This window comes from Macaca fascicularis, chromosome 7, assembly GCF_037993035.2.
Source record: "Macaca fascicularis isolate 582-1 chromosome 7, T2T-MFA8v1.1".
Classification (NCBI taxonomy): Eukaryota; Metazoa; Chordata; class Mammalia; order Primates; family Cercopithecidae; genus Macaca; species Macaca fascicularis.
Window position 1 is genome coordinate 59774242 of NC_088381.1, and position 16157 is coordinate 59790398.

At 56.3% G+C, this 16157-nt stretch overlaps 1 protein-coding gene across 1 annotated transcript; it reads left to right on the forward strand.

Moving 5' to 3' along the window:
• The first annotated feature begins 111 nt into the window (after positions 1-111).
• Positions 112-15653, forward strand: LOC141407387 (A disintegrin and metalloproteinase with thrombospondin motifs 7-like). The gene is made up of 2 exons (XM_073998497.1): positions 112-1662; positions 12871-15653. The coding sequence occupies exon 1, from the start codon at positions 236-238 to the stop codon at positions 572-574; it is 339 nt and encodes a 112-aa protein (XP_073854598.1). The 5' UTR covers positions 112-235; the 3' UTR covers positions 575-1662; positions 12871-15653.
• The last annotated feature ends 504 nt before the right edge of the window (positions 15654-16157 follow it).

Sequence of the window (16157 nt, forward strand, 5' to 3'; positions counted from 1 at the left end):
TCAGCACTGAAATGTCCTCTGCACCAGTGATACTGGTGTCCCCTGTAACAAGGCCCAGCAGCCAGCCAGCGAAGTCATCTGCTCTCTGCCACCCTGTCGGTGGCCCCTGGACACACTGTGCCCTGAAGGCTCAGACAGCGGCTCCTCCAGCCATGAGCTCTTCAATGAGGCTGACTTCATCCTGTGCCACCTGGCCCCATGCCCTTCACCTGCCTCATCACTCAAGCCAGCCACCATGGGCAACGCCATTGAGGAGGAGGCCCTAGAGCTGGACACGCCGGGGCCCGTGTTTGTGGACAACTTCTACTATGACTACAATTTCATCAACTTCCACAAGGATCTGTCCTATGGGCCCTTTGAGGAGCCATATCTAGACCTGGAGTGGACAGGGGATCGGACTCCCCGACCACACAGCCGTCCTACTGTGCCTTCCATGTGTAGCCCCGTGCCTGCCACAGAGCCTCCTGCAGCCAAGGGGAGGGGGCACCGGGATCTTGGTCCCCTAGCCCTTGACCCAGCCAGGCTGGCTGCTCCCCACCCCCACCCTCAGAGCAGACCCCTGGGAACCCTTTGATCAATTTCCTGCCTGAAGAAGATGCCCCCAGGGGTGCCCCAGATCTTGGGTTCCCAGCCTGCCCTACAGGTGTGAAGTTTGAGGCAGGAATGATGAGCTTGGGGGGATAAGGGAGCCCAGCAAAGGCCAGTGGCAGAAGCGGGTGGAGGAAGGGCCTCAGATGGGCAGGACAGCTTCTGCTGGGCCTGTTTGGAATTCAGGGGTTCAGAAATCTCAGATTTGGGCCCTGAGCTGGGTCCTGGAGTCAGCTGGGCCAGCATTTGAGTCTTTGTCCCACTGGCTGCTGAGTGACTCTGGGCAGGTTGCTTTGCTTTGCTGGGACCCTGTTTCCTCATCTGCAAAACTGGGACAGCTTGGGAGAGGAGGGTTGGGAGGATTAAATGAAGGAACTCAATGAAGCACAGGGCCAGGCACAGCACGACACTGGCACAGACTCAGTTTAGGGTTTTCAGACCCACACCTAATAACAACGAAGCCTGGTGGGCTGGGCCCTGGCTGTGAAACCTGTCTCCTCCCCTCCTGCCCAAGGGCTGCTGCAGGTCCTCTGCCCTGTCCCTCAGGCACAGCGTTGTCTTGCCCACGTCTCTGCCCACTACTACATCAGGGCTCCATCCCAGGGCCCCTGCCCAGGCCTCTCAGGTGTGTCCCATGTGAGGGGCTCACTGCCTGGCAGCCCCATGGGCTGTCCCACTGTTCTCATGCCCCTCCCCTCTGCAGGAGCCGATCCCACAAGTGAGAGTGGGGTTCCAGCACCAAGTGGGTTCTAGGAGTGGGACCAGGTCCTCCAGGAGGCACTGAGGGGGCGGCTGGGAGCAAGGGCAGGCCTGTCAGGCACAGGGCACAGGGATGGTTTCCCAGAGGCCCCCACTGCCGCCACTGCTAGGGCTGGCCTGGGAGACACTCATTCCTTCCCTGTGTCTCACAGTGCTCAGCCCCCTGTGGCGGTGGTGTCCAGCGGCGCCTGGTCAAGTGTGTCAACACCCAGACGGGGCTGCCCGAGGAAGACAGCGACCAGTGTGGCCACGAGGCCTGGCCTGAGAGCTCCCAGCCGTGTGGCACCGAGGATTGTGAGCCTGTCTTGCATCACCGTGAGTCCCCTGACCCCAGGATCTCTGCTGAAGTGAGGTGGGGCGGGGAGGGCGATGGGGAAATGGGGTCGTCAAACCATTGCATCCACCGCACCGGCTGGCTCCATCTGTAGTCTGGGCTCAGGAGCCACGTGGCCACTGAAAATCCTGATGCCACAGGATGCCATGCCGGAGGCTGGGCTGTGCTGGGAGTCAGTCAAGGGTAGTCGCAGTCACACAACATCCCGCAGGCAGCTGTCTGACCTCGGGGGAGTAGAGGGAGTGGCCCTGGCCCCTGATTTGCTGTGTGAACCTGGGTAAGCTCTTCCCCCTCTGGGTCTCAGTCTTCCCATAGTGAGACCAGGGATGTCCCTGAGGCTGTGTGAAAACTGGGCCTGGGTGAGTCCCTGTCCCCAGCCCTGGCCTGTCCATTCCTCAGCCAGAGGACTGCCTAGAGTGAGCAATGGACCCGCAGGAAGGGCCTCCCTTCCAGGGTCCTGATAATCCAAGTAGTAGGGGGTTTCCTGGCCAGCTGGGTCCTGGTGGAAGGGCCTGAGCTAGAGGTGGTTCTGGATACCCCACTGCCCCCCCGCCTCCAACACACACACACACACACACACACACACACACACACACACGCACACACACGCACCCACACACACACACACACACTCTCACACACTTCCTTCCTGAGTCCCAGCCGCTCTCAGCAGTGCTGATGGCAGGAAACAGGGTGGCCCTGGAGTCTCATCTAGGCTCCCCTCACCAGCTGAGTGGCTTTGGGCTCCATTTCCCTCTCAGGGCCTTCATGTGCTGAATAAAGGGGCCACCAAGCCCCATCCTTCCATAAATGGGGTCTGGGCATGAAGGGCCCAGCACTGCATGGGCTCAGGAAAGGTGACTTTTTCCTCTCCCCGAAAGCCACTGTCATCCCCAATTGCAAGGTCAGGGAGAGGGCCTGGGACCCCCCCCCCCCCCCCCCGCCAATCTAAGGAATCCAGAAGCTGTGGTATGAGGAGCTTCGGCACCTGTGCTATTGACTGTCTGCTCTCTGCCCCTAGGACAGAGTCCTCAGCCAGGGCACTCAAGCTGGCATTCGGGGCCCCCTGCAATCTCTCCAGTCTGCCTTCTCCCCTTGTCCAACGCAGACTTCTCTACCTGTGCTGGCTCCTGGGCAGCCCTCATTCGGGCTCAGCGTGGCCCCTGCCATGCCTCGCTACCCTGCATCTGGCAAGGGTGGCCTTCCTGCCTCAAACTCCATTACCTCAAGGCCCAGTGGCAGTGCCCCCACCCTGTCCTGCCTGCCTTCAGCATGCACCCAGCCAGCATCTCAGAGCACTCCTGTGTGCTGCCTGAGCTGGGTGCTGGCACCATGTCTCTCACCTTCAGGGCTAGGGTGGTGGGGTGGTTATGATCCCTGGGGGTGAGGACCAGATGGGGCAGAGAACAGGAACTGAAGCACCTGGGGGCCTAGAACCAAGGACGGATGGCCCAGGAGGCCCTGGGCTTGCAAGGTCTCCCAGGGGCGGGTGTGAGGGGGCTGCAGGGAGTGGGCTATGGGGGCTGGTTAGGTGGCTGAACTAGAAGCTGTCCTATGTGAGGAGTTTTCTGCCACCAGTGAACAGTGGAGGGGCGGCTGGGAAGGTGTCTTGGACTTTGAGACCCGGAATTCCCAGGATGTCCTGCTGGTCTGTGGGACAGTTGGTGGGACATGTGGAAAGCCGGGAAACTCCAGAGTGTGTGGTCGCTGCAGTGACACAGCATGGCCACATCTGTTTGCTGTGGAGGTGGGGTTGACAGAGGAGGTCTGTCAAGCCCAAGAGGTGAAGCAGCTTGTCTGAAGTCACCCTGGGCGACCAAGATGCAAGCCTGCAGATGTGCGCTTTGGAGCTCTGCCTGGAGCTTTGGTGGAGGACCCTGCCTGCTGCCTCGTGCCCTCTGCTGGGCCTGGGGGATGTCTGCTGCCCTCCTGCTCCTCCTCCCCAGGGAGGTCTGCTGGAGTAAGCAGGGCCCGGGCAGCAGTTGGGGGCTGTCAGCAGTGGCAGTGGCATCAGGAGCAAGGCCAGGAGGCTGGAAACAAGCCACTTCCCAGAATAGCTCTGATAACCTGGGGCAGGAGGGCCCAGCCAAGCCTCAGCCCTGACGAGCACAGCCTGGAGCTGGCCTCCCTCCCCAGTGGGCCTGGGCTCAGTCCCTGGTTTCCACTGACAGCCTGTAAGGCCCACTCTCTCTAGGCTTCGTGGCCCACCTGAGAAGTGGGAGGCTGGTCTGGGAGATGGGACCCTGTGACGCAGAACTCGAGGCTGAGTACAGTCCCTGTGGCTGGAGGTGGTCACGGAGGCCTGGCAGTACAGATGCACTGGGGCAGGGGTCAGTGGGGGGAGTTGGGGGCAGAGGCCGCTGCAGGCAGTGTGGCTTTTCACCTGCTCCTCTGGGGCAGATCTGCAGGGGGCAGAGCAGCAATCGAGTCCATGAGAGCGTGGCATCTGGTGAGGCACGGAGCGCCTTGGAAGCTGGGGGGCTGCTGCCCAGGGAGGCCTGTCTGCAGAGGGTGGGGTGCTGGGGGCAGGAAGGTCTTCTGAGCAGGGGCACAGCTTGGCCCTTACTTGCTGCCTGCCTCCAGCTCAGGCTCCCAGCCTCCCCTGGGGCCCCACTCTGTGGTCCTCCGAGACCTGTTCCACAGGGATTGAGCCCACTTTGTCACTTGCAGGGACTGCCCCTTGGAGTGGTGGGGACTGGGTCCCCCGTGGGCTCCTCCCTGACCCTGTCTGTTCTATCTGTTGACTCTTCTGGAAAAAGCAGGCAGAGAGGGGAAGAGCAGTCTGGCCAGCTGTGCCCTACTTGTCCCCACGTGTCCCTTCATCTCTGTGCCCAGAGATAGGGCTGGGCTAATTGCTACCACCTCAGAGTGGCCCCTTTCCCACCACCAGCCCCAGCAACAGGTTCCTACCACGCTGATCGATGGTCCAGCACCTGGCACCTTCCTACCCACAGCCCCTTCCCCTCCCATAAAATCTAGTCCCATGGAGCCAGACAGTGGTGCCCACAGCAGGGAACAGAGGGGCATGAATGTGCTTTGAAAAGGGTCCTGTCCTGGCCAGGGGTGGGAGGCTGGGGAAGGGGCAGACACTGTCCTCCCAGGCCCAGGCCCAGGCCCAGCCCTGGATCCAACCCTGCCCTCTGTCTGTGAGCCTTGGACTCAGCCGTTGACAATTTCCTCCTCAGCTCTCCCCTTGGAAGGTGTTACACCCCTTCTCCAGGTGGGGACACTAAGGTTCAGAGAGGTTGCCCTGCAGCCTACAGGGGTCACCTCCCACATTCTGTTCTCCAGCATATGACATCCCTGGACAAAAGGGGAGTGTGGCCCTGGAGTCTGCATGTGGCAGCCACGCACACTCAGGGCTGGGTGTATGCTGAGGATGGAGTGGACACCACTGAAAATCACTCCTGACTGGGCACAGTGGCTCCCAGCACTTTGGGAGCCTGAGACAGGCAGATCACCTGAGGTCAGGAGTTTTAAACCAGCCTAGCCAATGTGACGAAACCTCGTCTCTACTAAAAATACAAAAATTAGCCAGTTGCGGTGGTGGGCACCTGTAATCCCAGCTACTTGGGAGGCTGAGGAAGGAGAATTGCTTGAACCTGAGAGGCGGAGTTTGCAGTAAGTTGAAATTGCACCTTTGCACTCCAGCCTGGGCAAAAAAGCAAGACTGCATCTCAAAAAAAAAAAAAAAAAAAAAAAAAAAATTACTCCTTAAGGACTGAGACCAAGAAACAGTATCAGAGGCTGAACCCTTTTGTGATGAATGTCTGTCCCAGGACTTGGAAGGGAGGGAGGGAGCGTGACCAGGGGGGCTGCCTGAAGGTGCCTGTCTTGCTGTTCCCCAACTCAACATGCTCAACTCATTTCACACCAACATGCCCCATCCTCAGAGGAGGAGCCCAAGGCTCTGAGAAGAAGTAACTGGCCCAAGGGCACATGCCCTGCTGACACAGGCCCATCCTAGGCTCCAACTGCCCACCTCCAAGCTCCAGGCCACCCTGAGCAGGTGGAAGAGGGAAAGGACCCCAGGCAGGCCCCAGTTGTGGCTTTGCACAGAGAGGCAGCCTGCCAGAGTTCACACAGGAAAGCAAGTTGCTGGGCAAGCTAGCGTGAGTCCAGCCCCGCTGCGCTGCCCGCGGGTGGAGGAGTGTCAGGCATGCTTCCTGTCTGTCTACAGCAGCCCGGCTGGCCCAAAGAGACCCTGGGGACCCACTCTCTGAGTCATGGCTTCCCAGGCCTTAGTTAGAACTGCCCGTGGTGGCAATCCCTTCCAAGGGGTGGGGAGCAGGGCCTGCTGACTTGCTTCTGACCCACACACTGAGCCAGTCCCTGTCCCAACTCTGCCACCACTGCTGTGCTGTGTGACTTCAGGAACCCCCAGCCTTGCTGAATCCATGTCCCCAGAAGAGAAAACCCTGTCAGGCCTTGGCCTGCCCTGTCTGGGAATCCATGCTGGAGCCACCCCAAAACACCCTTATGGGATGACATTTGATCATCATTCTTGGGTGTTTTCCACTGATGCCTGGGCTTGTCCCAGTGGCAGCTGGGCCTGAGCTGTCAGCCCAGGCAGGAGACAAACAAGCCTGTGACTCAGACAGGGCATGGCACAGCTGGCGGAAGGAGGCGTGCCTGTTCTTTGTGGCTGGGTGGGGGGTTATCAGGACATAGGGAACCTCCAGCTCCTGGCTTTCCTACCTCAGTGCCCCCAGCCCACACCTGCAGCTTGGTCATGGTTCTTGGGGCCTCCCAAGGCTGTCCCTGCTGGCAAAGCCATCCTGATGCAACTGCCCCAGGGCGAACCAAGGGACACCCAGAAATGCCATGCTGGAAGGTCAGAGAGCCCCTCCTCGCCCCCCAACACCAATAAGCCCTGGCCCACCCTCCAAGCCCTTGGGGTGAGCCTCATCACTAGTGACTATAATGGAATTTCAGTGCAGAATATCATACAAATTAGTTTATTTCTTCCTTAGTATTACAGTTCCAAAATGTAACTGGAAGGTCAGCAAAGTAGCTGCTGTGACATAAAAAGATAGAGTCATCTTGTGCCCCCTGCAGTCCTCCAGTTGCCCAGCAGTGGTGGGATGCTCAGTGGCACACACTAGGTCTCTGTATGGCCTTCCACCTGCAAGGACTTCCCCAGGCAGGCCCAGCTGCCCAGAAGCCCCGGAACATGCAGGGAGACAACACTATAGGATGGCGGGTGGGGATCTGTGCAATACCAACATGTAGTTAGAAAACCCAACCAGGCATCTGTCTAGGATACTTCCTATATCAGTATACTGTAGTTGAAATGATGGCGGCTACCGTAGCCATCAGCAGTGCCGCAGGCTACCTGAGGTAAGAAGTGGGCCAGCCCGCACATCACATCAGCAAGTCAGTGAGAGTCAGGGCCAGAGGGAAGAGCAACTCGGAGGCTCAGGCTGGCACAGATACAAGGGAGTCACACACATAAGCACTTGTTATATAAAATAGATATGTGGAATCCAGAAACATCTTGGGCAAATAGCCTATAAAAATATAAACTGTAGTGAAAGCACACAAAAGTATTAACAGAGGTTCAACCCATCAAAAAACCCCATCCATTTAAAGGTTGGCAACTACCAGCAGGTGTGGGGAGGGAGCTCCCATCGGTCCTTGTGCGTGTATTTGGACAGGACTTTGGGTTTCCCAGCTGGCAAAGTCCCCCTTGCAGGGGCCATGGGCTGGGTGTTGGGGCGAAGGTTCGGAGGAGGAACAGCAGTGTGGGGCAGCCCCTGCCAGAAGGGCCCCCTGCCATGGCAGCCAGTGGAGGCCAGGGACCTTCAGGGCACTGGAGGGGACAGAACAGCTCTTTCCTCAGTGACATGAAGTGGGGAAGTGTTAGCGCTAAAGATTGAGGCCACAGTCCTGGAAGGAGGAGTTGGCTCCATCCTGTTCCCCATCCGGCACCGGGAGAGCTGCCCTCTCTTGCCTCCTGGACATGCGGCACTTGATTCCAGGTAGGAGAACCGCTGAGAAAGTGTCCCCAGTCCCTTTCCTCCAGGAACTCTCCTGCTCTCACACACACACTGCCAGGCAGCTGCTGACAACTGCCTGGAAACACGAACATACTACCATGGGTTGCAGCCATGATGGGACCCTGGTCAGGTGCATCTCTCGGCAAACTGGACAACATGAGCCTGTCCCTAAAGGCAGCGTCTTAGCCCCAGGACATGGCAGTGTGTGTTGGCATGTTCTAGGGGCCATCAGCTTGGAAAGTAAAACCTGAGGGCAGCTGGTGCTGGCCCATGGGCCCAGCCCCATTCCTGCTGTACCTCCTCAGCAGCTGCCCCCCAGGCTGACAGCTGTCGTTTCTGATGGGCTGAGGGAGTGGGAAGTTCCAACACTTGATTTGAGCAGACTGCAAGGCTCAGCTCACAGGACAACTTCCTGAAGGAGTCAGACCTCAAACTGCTGCTCTCAAAGACAAAGACAATGGCAAAACCCATTTTTATTGCCTGAAAAGAGGCAAAGGCTTTTGGCTAAATATAGAGGCCAGCCCCTCTACCCAGTGAAATGTTAACCAGCTCCACTAAAGACATGAAGCCGGGGCTCAATCTAGTGTGCTGAAATGCCAGCTTTGCTGTGGCACTGCTAGAAAGTTGACAGCAAAATATAATAGGAAAAAAGTACCTCAAAATTGCATTCCACCGTTGAATTGGAATCCCGAACCGTCATACTTGGTGAATGATTCCCACAAGTCAAGAAGGGCATTCCACAGAATCTCACTGAGCCACGCCAGGCACGCGGCAAGCTGGGGCAGAGCAACCCAGTGATCTGCAAATGCAGGCTGGCCATGAGAAGTGAGGGTGGGTGTCTGGGCAGCCAGGCCCTCCCCATCCAGGTTGGGAGCCACTGTTGGAAGAGTTGTGTGTGGAAGAGCAAAGGCTATTCTAGAAATGGGGCATGGCTAACAGCTTAAAACCACTGGTGGGAGGTTCATGGGCTTTCTACAGTGGCCATTTCTGAACAAGGGATGTGCCTGCTTTTCTAAGGCAGTCCCTTTTCATACTGACCTTATGCCTGAGGCAGCAACCCTCTGGCCTACAGGTGCCTGAAGCACAGTGGGCATCCTTCACAGCACTGCCATTCAAAACCACACACCACTGCCCATCATGGACAGGAGAGAGAACATGGAGAGATGCCCAGAAAAGCAAAGTTTTGGGGTCAGAGCACCGACAGGCTGATGGAGGCTGGAAACAGGCTCTTGCAAATAGCCACTGGTAAGCCTGGGGATCCACCAATCAGGCAGAAAGCATGACTGAGATACGTGTAACCAAAAGCGTGGCATGGAAATGGCTGTAAACAGATGAGACCTCCCACCCCTGCCCCCACACAGTGGGAAATGAGGAAGTGCAGTCTGGCTTTGGACATCTGCCCAGCAGATGTCCCAGAGGCCATACATGTTATGTTCTGGCTTTTAAGCACGCGTTCAACCTTTGGGCACATTTTGGTTGTGAAGGTAGGAAGAGAAGTGTCCCAAAGCCCACTCAGGTATACTCTTCCTCATCGCTGACCAGCTCACCCTTGTCAGGGCTGGTGTCCTGCTCATGCAGGAAGTCCTATCAGATGGACTCCAGCTTGGTCAGCTCCACCTGGACCTTCTCCAAGTGGTAGGTGCGTCGGTTCCGGATCTGGCATAGGGGAAAGGGGTTCAGGTCCCCAAAGGAGATGCTGATCAGCTTCCTGGCAGGACACAGGGGAGAGACAAGAGAATCAGCAGCGCTTGCATGAGTGCTCACACACAGCCCTCACAGGCACAGCAGGTGGCCTGGGGCAGGGTGGGAAGAGCGCTGGCCAGGCTGGGGGTCTGATGTAGGGAATGAGGCCCACCTTCTGCAGAGAGGTGACAAGGAACAATGGCCCAGCCAGGGGCAGGCTCAGAATGACAGCCTGGACTCCAGCTCTGCCACATGCTTGCTGTGTGACTGAAGTCACCACCTTTTCTGGCCTCTGATTCCTCATCTGCACACTGGGATAACAGTATTGCCACCTCCTAGGGTGTGGGATTACTTGAGTTCCCATATATAAGCACTGAGAAGAGTGCCCAGCACTTGCATGGTGATGGTGGGTGCGGGTGTGTCTGCATCCTCTGGCAGGCATGAGGCCTGGCACCAGGCATGAGTCCGGGATGTCTGTGTCCCAGGACTGATTGACTGGGAATGAGCACAGGCCCAGGCAGTCCTGGCGATGACTGTCAGATGTGACAAGTGTCCAGATGCAGACTACAGAGAAATGTGCAGTTTGTGGGTTTCAAATTATCCCCAGGTCATGGCTCCAATTTACAATAAAAATGTTAAGGTTGTGATCACTTGCTCCTAACCACTTATTTATTTGGCTTAATAAAAACAAAACCAAAAGCTGTCCTGAGACCTGGCTATGGATTTGTAGCACTAAGGGGTCAGCCATGCTGGTCTCTGGGGATCACAAAATAAGCCAGTTCCTCCAACACGGGGCCACCATCTTCCCCTCTCTCGATTCTGCCAGGCTCCAGATGCTCTGCATCCAGCAACAGGGTCTCATTCGCTTTCCTGTCATCCAAAGCCCCAACAGACACACCAGTCCCAAGAAAAGCTGTGATGAAACAGAAATGCCCTGAAGGACTTCCTGCCTGTCCCCATCAGAGCAGGCCATTTGCTCCTGCTGCCGTCAGCTGCCTGGGCTCCTGTCAACACCAGGCGCACACGAGGGCGCAGCCTTTTATGTTTCTAACACCGCTCCCTGGACAGGCTTCACTCTTGTCCACAGGCTCAAGGTCAGAAAGGCCAGCTTTATTTAAATTCTGAATTCCCCAGCATGTGTTCTAGTACATGGGAGCATCAGAGAACAGGGAAGGCCCAAGAACAGGGGTCCCTGCATGTGGATTTCTCAGGTTCCGCCTCCTGCCTGGCTCTGCAGACTGAGCTGCCAGCCCCACCAGGTGGGAGGAGGCTCCGAGTGAATGGGGCACGGGGTCCCCACTCACCAACACTTTCTCCCCGATAGCTGTCAGCCCACAGCCCCCACAAACCCCAAACCTATAGCGCTCACCCCTTCTGTGCTGCAGAACATGATCCCGAAGTGTAATTCTTCTTTTGCTCCTCAGTCAGGAGCTGACAGAGGCCTCTGAGCCCAGGCTGGCACCCGGGAAGCCAGACCCTACCTCTGCCTCAGGCCTGGAAGGTTCTGCTGGGAGATGAGAAGGTGCCTCATGATTAGATAAATTTGGGAGACGATGCTCAGCACCTTGAAAGGCTCCCAGAAGTCCTGCTGCAGAGCCTGGTTCAATCCTATTTAACCCCTGTCTCTTGAATGCAGCTGACCACAAAACTCCCTCCCTGTGCTTCTGAAGGCCACTCACTGTGCTGCAGGACTGGCCTCCTTGCAACCACCAGTCTGGTTGCATTAAAACACTGAGGCTCCAGCCCAGAGGCGGGTTATGGACCCCTGCAGTCTTGATAACATTGGGGAGCCTGATGCCATAGCCTGGCACTCCTTAAAGCACCTGTTGGTCTGGCGAGCCCACTTTCTAAAGCAAGCTGCAGGGGAGACCATACCAGGAGCCACTCACAAAGAGGCACTGCAGGAGCACGCAAGGCCTAGCAGTGTGGGAGGGGCCAGGTCGGCCTGTGGTGCCAGGGAAGGGGCGGGCACTCACCAGAGCCACGCCCACTCACCTCCACGCCTCCTGGCAGCACCTGGGACCCAGTACAGAACTGAGGGCAGCAGCCCTAGCTGCAGCTGTCGGCATGGGTGAGCTTACTCCATATCACTCTCAGCAATCCTGACCCAACATGAGATGAACAGAAACTCTCCAGGCTCACCCCACAATTCAGAATCAAACTTTCCCCAGCAAATATGTTTCTCATATCCTTCCTCATTTGGCAGAAATCAGGACACTGTTGTTGGTGCTATTAGTAAGCCTGAAACTATTACAAACCTTCTCCCAATAAAATACCCTGAAAATAGTGATGACCTCCAGCATGGCCTCAGTCAGCACCTCAGCTCCCTGTGTCCAAATCAGCTGTCAGGGTCAGCGCAGCCAACAGCTGTGGACATATGGACGAAGGTGGCCCAGAACAGCCAAAGACCGTGTGGCCAGGGAGGGTTCCTGAACACTTGGCCACCCAGGCCAGAAACCCAGGGCTCTTCCAAGTCAAGGATCACTTGAGCCCAGGAGTTCAAGGCCAGCCTGGGCAACACAGTGAGACCTGGTCTCTACACAAAAATTTTAAAACTAGCTGGGCTTGGTGGTGGCACGTGCCTGTAGTCCTAGCTGCCTGACAGGCTGACGTTGGAGGATCACTCTGAGCCCAAGAGGTTGAGGCTGCAGTGAGTGGTGATCTTGCCCACTGTACTCCAGCCCAGTGGCAGAGCAAGATCTTATCTCCAAAAAATTTTTAAAAACTGAGTAGACAGGTGTCCTAGTGGCATGATAGATCCTGGGTCCCCTTCCAGATCTGTGACCTTTGGCAGCTGACTTTTCCTCTGGACCTCAGTGTCCCCATCTGAGTGAGAAAAGGTGGTGGGGAGGCAAATCTTCGAGTTGAAGCAGTGTAGAAACCACATCTGAAAAGCCACATTTGGGGCTCCAAGTCCAGCACACTGTAGCAGGACGAGCCACAGACAAAACTCCTCAGACACCAGATTAAAGAAGGAAGAGGTTTTTTATTCAGCCAGGAGCGTCGGCAGACTCGCGTCTTAAGAGCCGAGCTCCCTGAAGAAGAAATACGTGGCCTTTTTAAAGGCTTACAACTTTAAGGGATCCATGTAAAAGGGACATGATAAATCAAGCATGCGTGGAAAATGTGACAAGGGGCTACATGCATCAGCTAACAGAACAAAAAGTTTTACAGTGCTTTCTCATACAATGTCTGGAATTTACAGATAACACTAGTAGTTTTGGTCAGGGGTTAATATTATCATTATTATTTTAACCACCAGGGCCAGGTGGTGGTGCCAAGGTCGTCTAGCTATTTATCTTACTTCTGTTTCTTTCCAACTTTTTGCTTTCTCCCCCTTCTCCTGTCTTATAAACTAGGGAAAAGGGGAGATGGGGAAAAGCTGAGAAAGACAGCAGGAGAAGTGGTGGTCTCATTCTATAACACAACATCAGCAGAGCCCGGTGGGACGGCCAGGGCAGCACAGGCATCAGGTCCCAACCTCCTTCCCTCTTTGCCCACTCTCAGACCAAGAAGCTCATCTTCTCAGAACTGCTGTCCAACCTATACTTGCATGGGGATCAGAACACGCTGATGGAGGAGTCAGCAGAGCAGGCACAGTGGGGCAATGAGATGCTGTACATGTACCACATGCTGATGGAGGCACCCAGCATCATCGGTGACACCAACACAACCACCATCAGAACGCCCACGGGGCCCATGGATGTCTTCTGGCTGCAGGTGCAGAGTGTCTTGGCCGGACGCAGGTACCAGGGCTGGACCCCATGAGCTCAAAGTCCCCCAGCCTCCATGACTGGGCCTGGGGGCTCTTGAAACAGGTGCTGTGCCCAAGCTAGCAAATGTGAGTGCTCTCTGGAGCCGTCAGAGAGGGCAGAGAGCTTGTGGTTTATGGCATAGGGGCTGGGAGCTTGGAGGGGGTTAAGTGTGGGGCTGCACTCTAAGGTGGCCAGACACCTAGGAACATCATCCTGGGCATGCCGTACCTGTCGTGCAGTCTGAGTCATGCTGCCAGGGCAGGGCATCCAGCTCCCAACCTGGGAGTGCCAAGAGCCAAATCCACTGCAGAGGAGGGGTGATTGTCAGGGTCCCACCTCCTCTATCTGTTGGCAATCCAGTGGCGATCTAGGTGAGAGTCCCATGCACATGGTCATCCCACAACACACTCCACAGGCCAGGCAGGGACACACAGCCCCCTTCCCTCTCTCCCAGGTACCATCATAGCTGCTAGCATGTGACCAAAGGCAGGGTCCCTGGCCCCCACTGAAGTACTACAACTGGCCAGCGGGCTCACGCACCTTGGTCTGTTGCTCCTAGGGGCCACCTGTGCTATTCAGCCAAGGGGACCACAGTGCCTGCTGGCCCAGCTGAGCTCTACCTAGTAAGCCTACCTGCCACTTCTGCCACAGACTCTCCCTCTTCTGCTTTTCCCAGCAGGAAGGGCCCAACCTCACCTATGCAACCTGCAGCCCCTCCGAGCCCAACTAATTGAGGCTCCCCTCTTAGATTTATAAGTCTATGGCCAGTGGCATCCAGCTACCTCTCCTCCCTGCCTTCCCCAGGCTCCCTTCAGAGGGCCCTAGGCTTTCTGACTGCACAGAGAGAGGCCTCTGGCACTCATTCCAGCCATCCATCCCTTATAGCTTCACCATTTTAGTTCAAGCAGTGTTCCTTCTCTATCAGGCCTGGTGGTTGTTGGGTGGGGTTCCCCAAGCAAGATGTGGCCCCGGGCCATGGTGACCAGGATGACCAGAGAAGAAAGAAGCCCAAGGGAACTGAGCATTGGTCTGAACTGTGGGTGCACTGCCTGGATGCCATGGGAGAGGCGTGTGTGGAGTGTGGAGGGCTGCTGTAGCCCCCAAGCACTACCTGTGAAGCTCCGGGTCCTCCCTCCATCTTCCTCCCCTTTCACTTCCAGCCCCTCTTTTCCAGGATCCTTGCCAAACCCGCACCTACGCCCTTCCCTCCCTGGCCCTCCCACAGCTCCTGCACCAGTGCTCTGTGCTTGCCTCACCAGCTCTGGCTTTTCTTTAACCCATTTTCTCTCTGCTTTCTCTCCAACTACCAGCTGAATGGGTCAGGCAAGTCCATCCTGTCTGGAGAGCCCAAGGCCCCCCTTCAATCTCCGAACAGATCCTCCTCTTCTCGGAGGCTTCCCTTTCCAAGCCTGCCTGGGCAGGTGTCCTGTGACTTGACAGTGGCTCCCCAGCCCCAAAGTCAGCCCCTTTCATCCTTGACTTAGTCTATTGTAGTGCTGAGCTGACACATCCAGGTATGACTGTTGCTGAAAACTTGTGCCCCCCCCGTGGTATGTCCCTGCCCTGTTCTATAAATAGCTATATATACACACACACACATGTGGTTGACCGCCTCACCTCCAGAGCTGGGAATCAGTCACCGTGCTGTCATTTTGGAGGCTTGTGGCTCATCAAGAGAAAGCTGTCCCCCAATATCACCCCTCCAAAGTGCACCACCTCCAGTGAGCCTCCCTGTCATGCCCGGCCTGTGGACAGCCAGCCCCCACCATCCCTCCCACCCTCCACCAAGCATGAGGGTGCTGTGCAGGCAGCCGTGTGGCCTGACAGTCTCTACTAGTCCTGTTGTCCCTCGGCTGAGAATCAAACCCATTTCTGGATGACGGGGAATGTGTCCTCTGCTGGCTGTGTTCTCTGTGGAGCTCAGGGGAGGGAAAAGGTCAAGCCATTTCTAGGGTGCTGTTGGGAGCACTGAAAAGGCCAAACCCTTTCCAAGGGACACTTCCTGGAAAGCCCCTGGAGTTTAGCTGACTCTTATCCTGTGAAGCCAGCTCTGGCCATTAGCAAGCAGGGACATGAACTCAGCCTGAAGGAAGCCTGAAGGGCACTTGTCACTCTGGAGGGAGAGACACAACAGGCCACCCAGTGCAGACAGGAGAGGGAGGCAAGGGGACAGAACGGAAGATGCCTGGGGTGGATGGAAGTCAGTGGCCTTGGGTGCTGGTGTCTGTCTTCCTGGCCACCACTATATCAGGCTTCTGAGCCTGTTGGCTGTCAGGGCTGGACTGTGCCCCATAGGCACCATGGCAGTCCTCGTGAAATCCACCAGGTGTCACCAGGCAGCATACACGTAACAGGCCTGGAAGGTCCCCAACAGCCATCTGGACATGCTCAGACATTCTGGGGCTCCTCGTTCAGTGGGACAAACTGCAGGACCCAGTGAGGGAAACGGAAATATACCAGGCCGAGCAGTATGGCTAAATCCGTTTATTCCAAAATAAAAACAAACAAACAAACAAACAAACAAACAAAAAAACAGGAGTCACATCACCAGGCAGCCACGACCTGCCTCCTTCCTCCCTCCTATGCTAGCAATAAATAAGTTTCCCAGCCACAAATGCTTAGAACTTCCTCCTCATATGCTAGCTCCAACCTCCACTAGGTAAGGTACAGGGGGTGGCCCTACCCCCTGGAATATACAAAATGTTACACAGATACTGTATGTACACTGGGGAAGGGGGTCACCCCAGCAGCCTGTGCCCTTACCTGGTCCCCACTGTCCCACCTCAGCTGCCTCCCTGAATAAGAAGATGGGAGCCCCCTGAGGGAAAAGTTGCTTTGGTGAGAGTAGAGAGGCCATCAGGCCTCCTCCAAACAAACCAGCTCCACCAGCCTCTGGCTCTTAAATAACAAACATCATCCAGAAATTTAATGACTCAGCCCTGGTCAAGGTGGCAAAGGGTCTGTTTGTCTTCCTCCATTAGACAGGGGTCTTGTCTTGAGACCCTAATGGTAAAGGTGTGGTTGGTACATGGTGGGGGC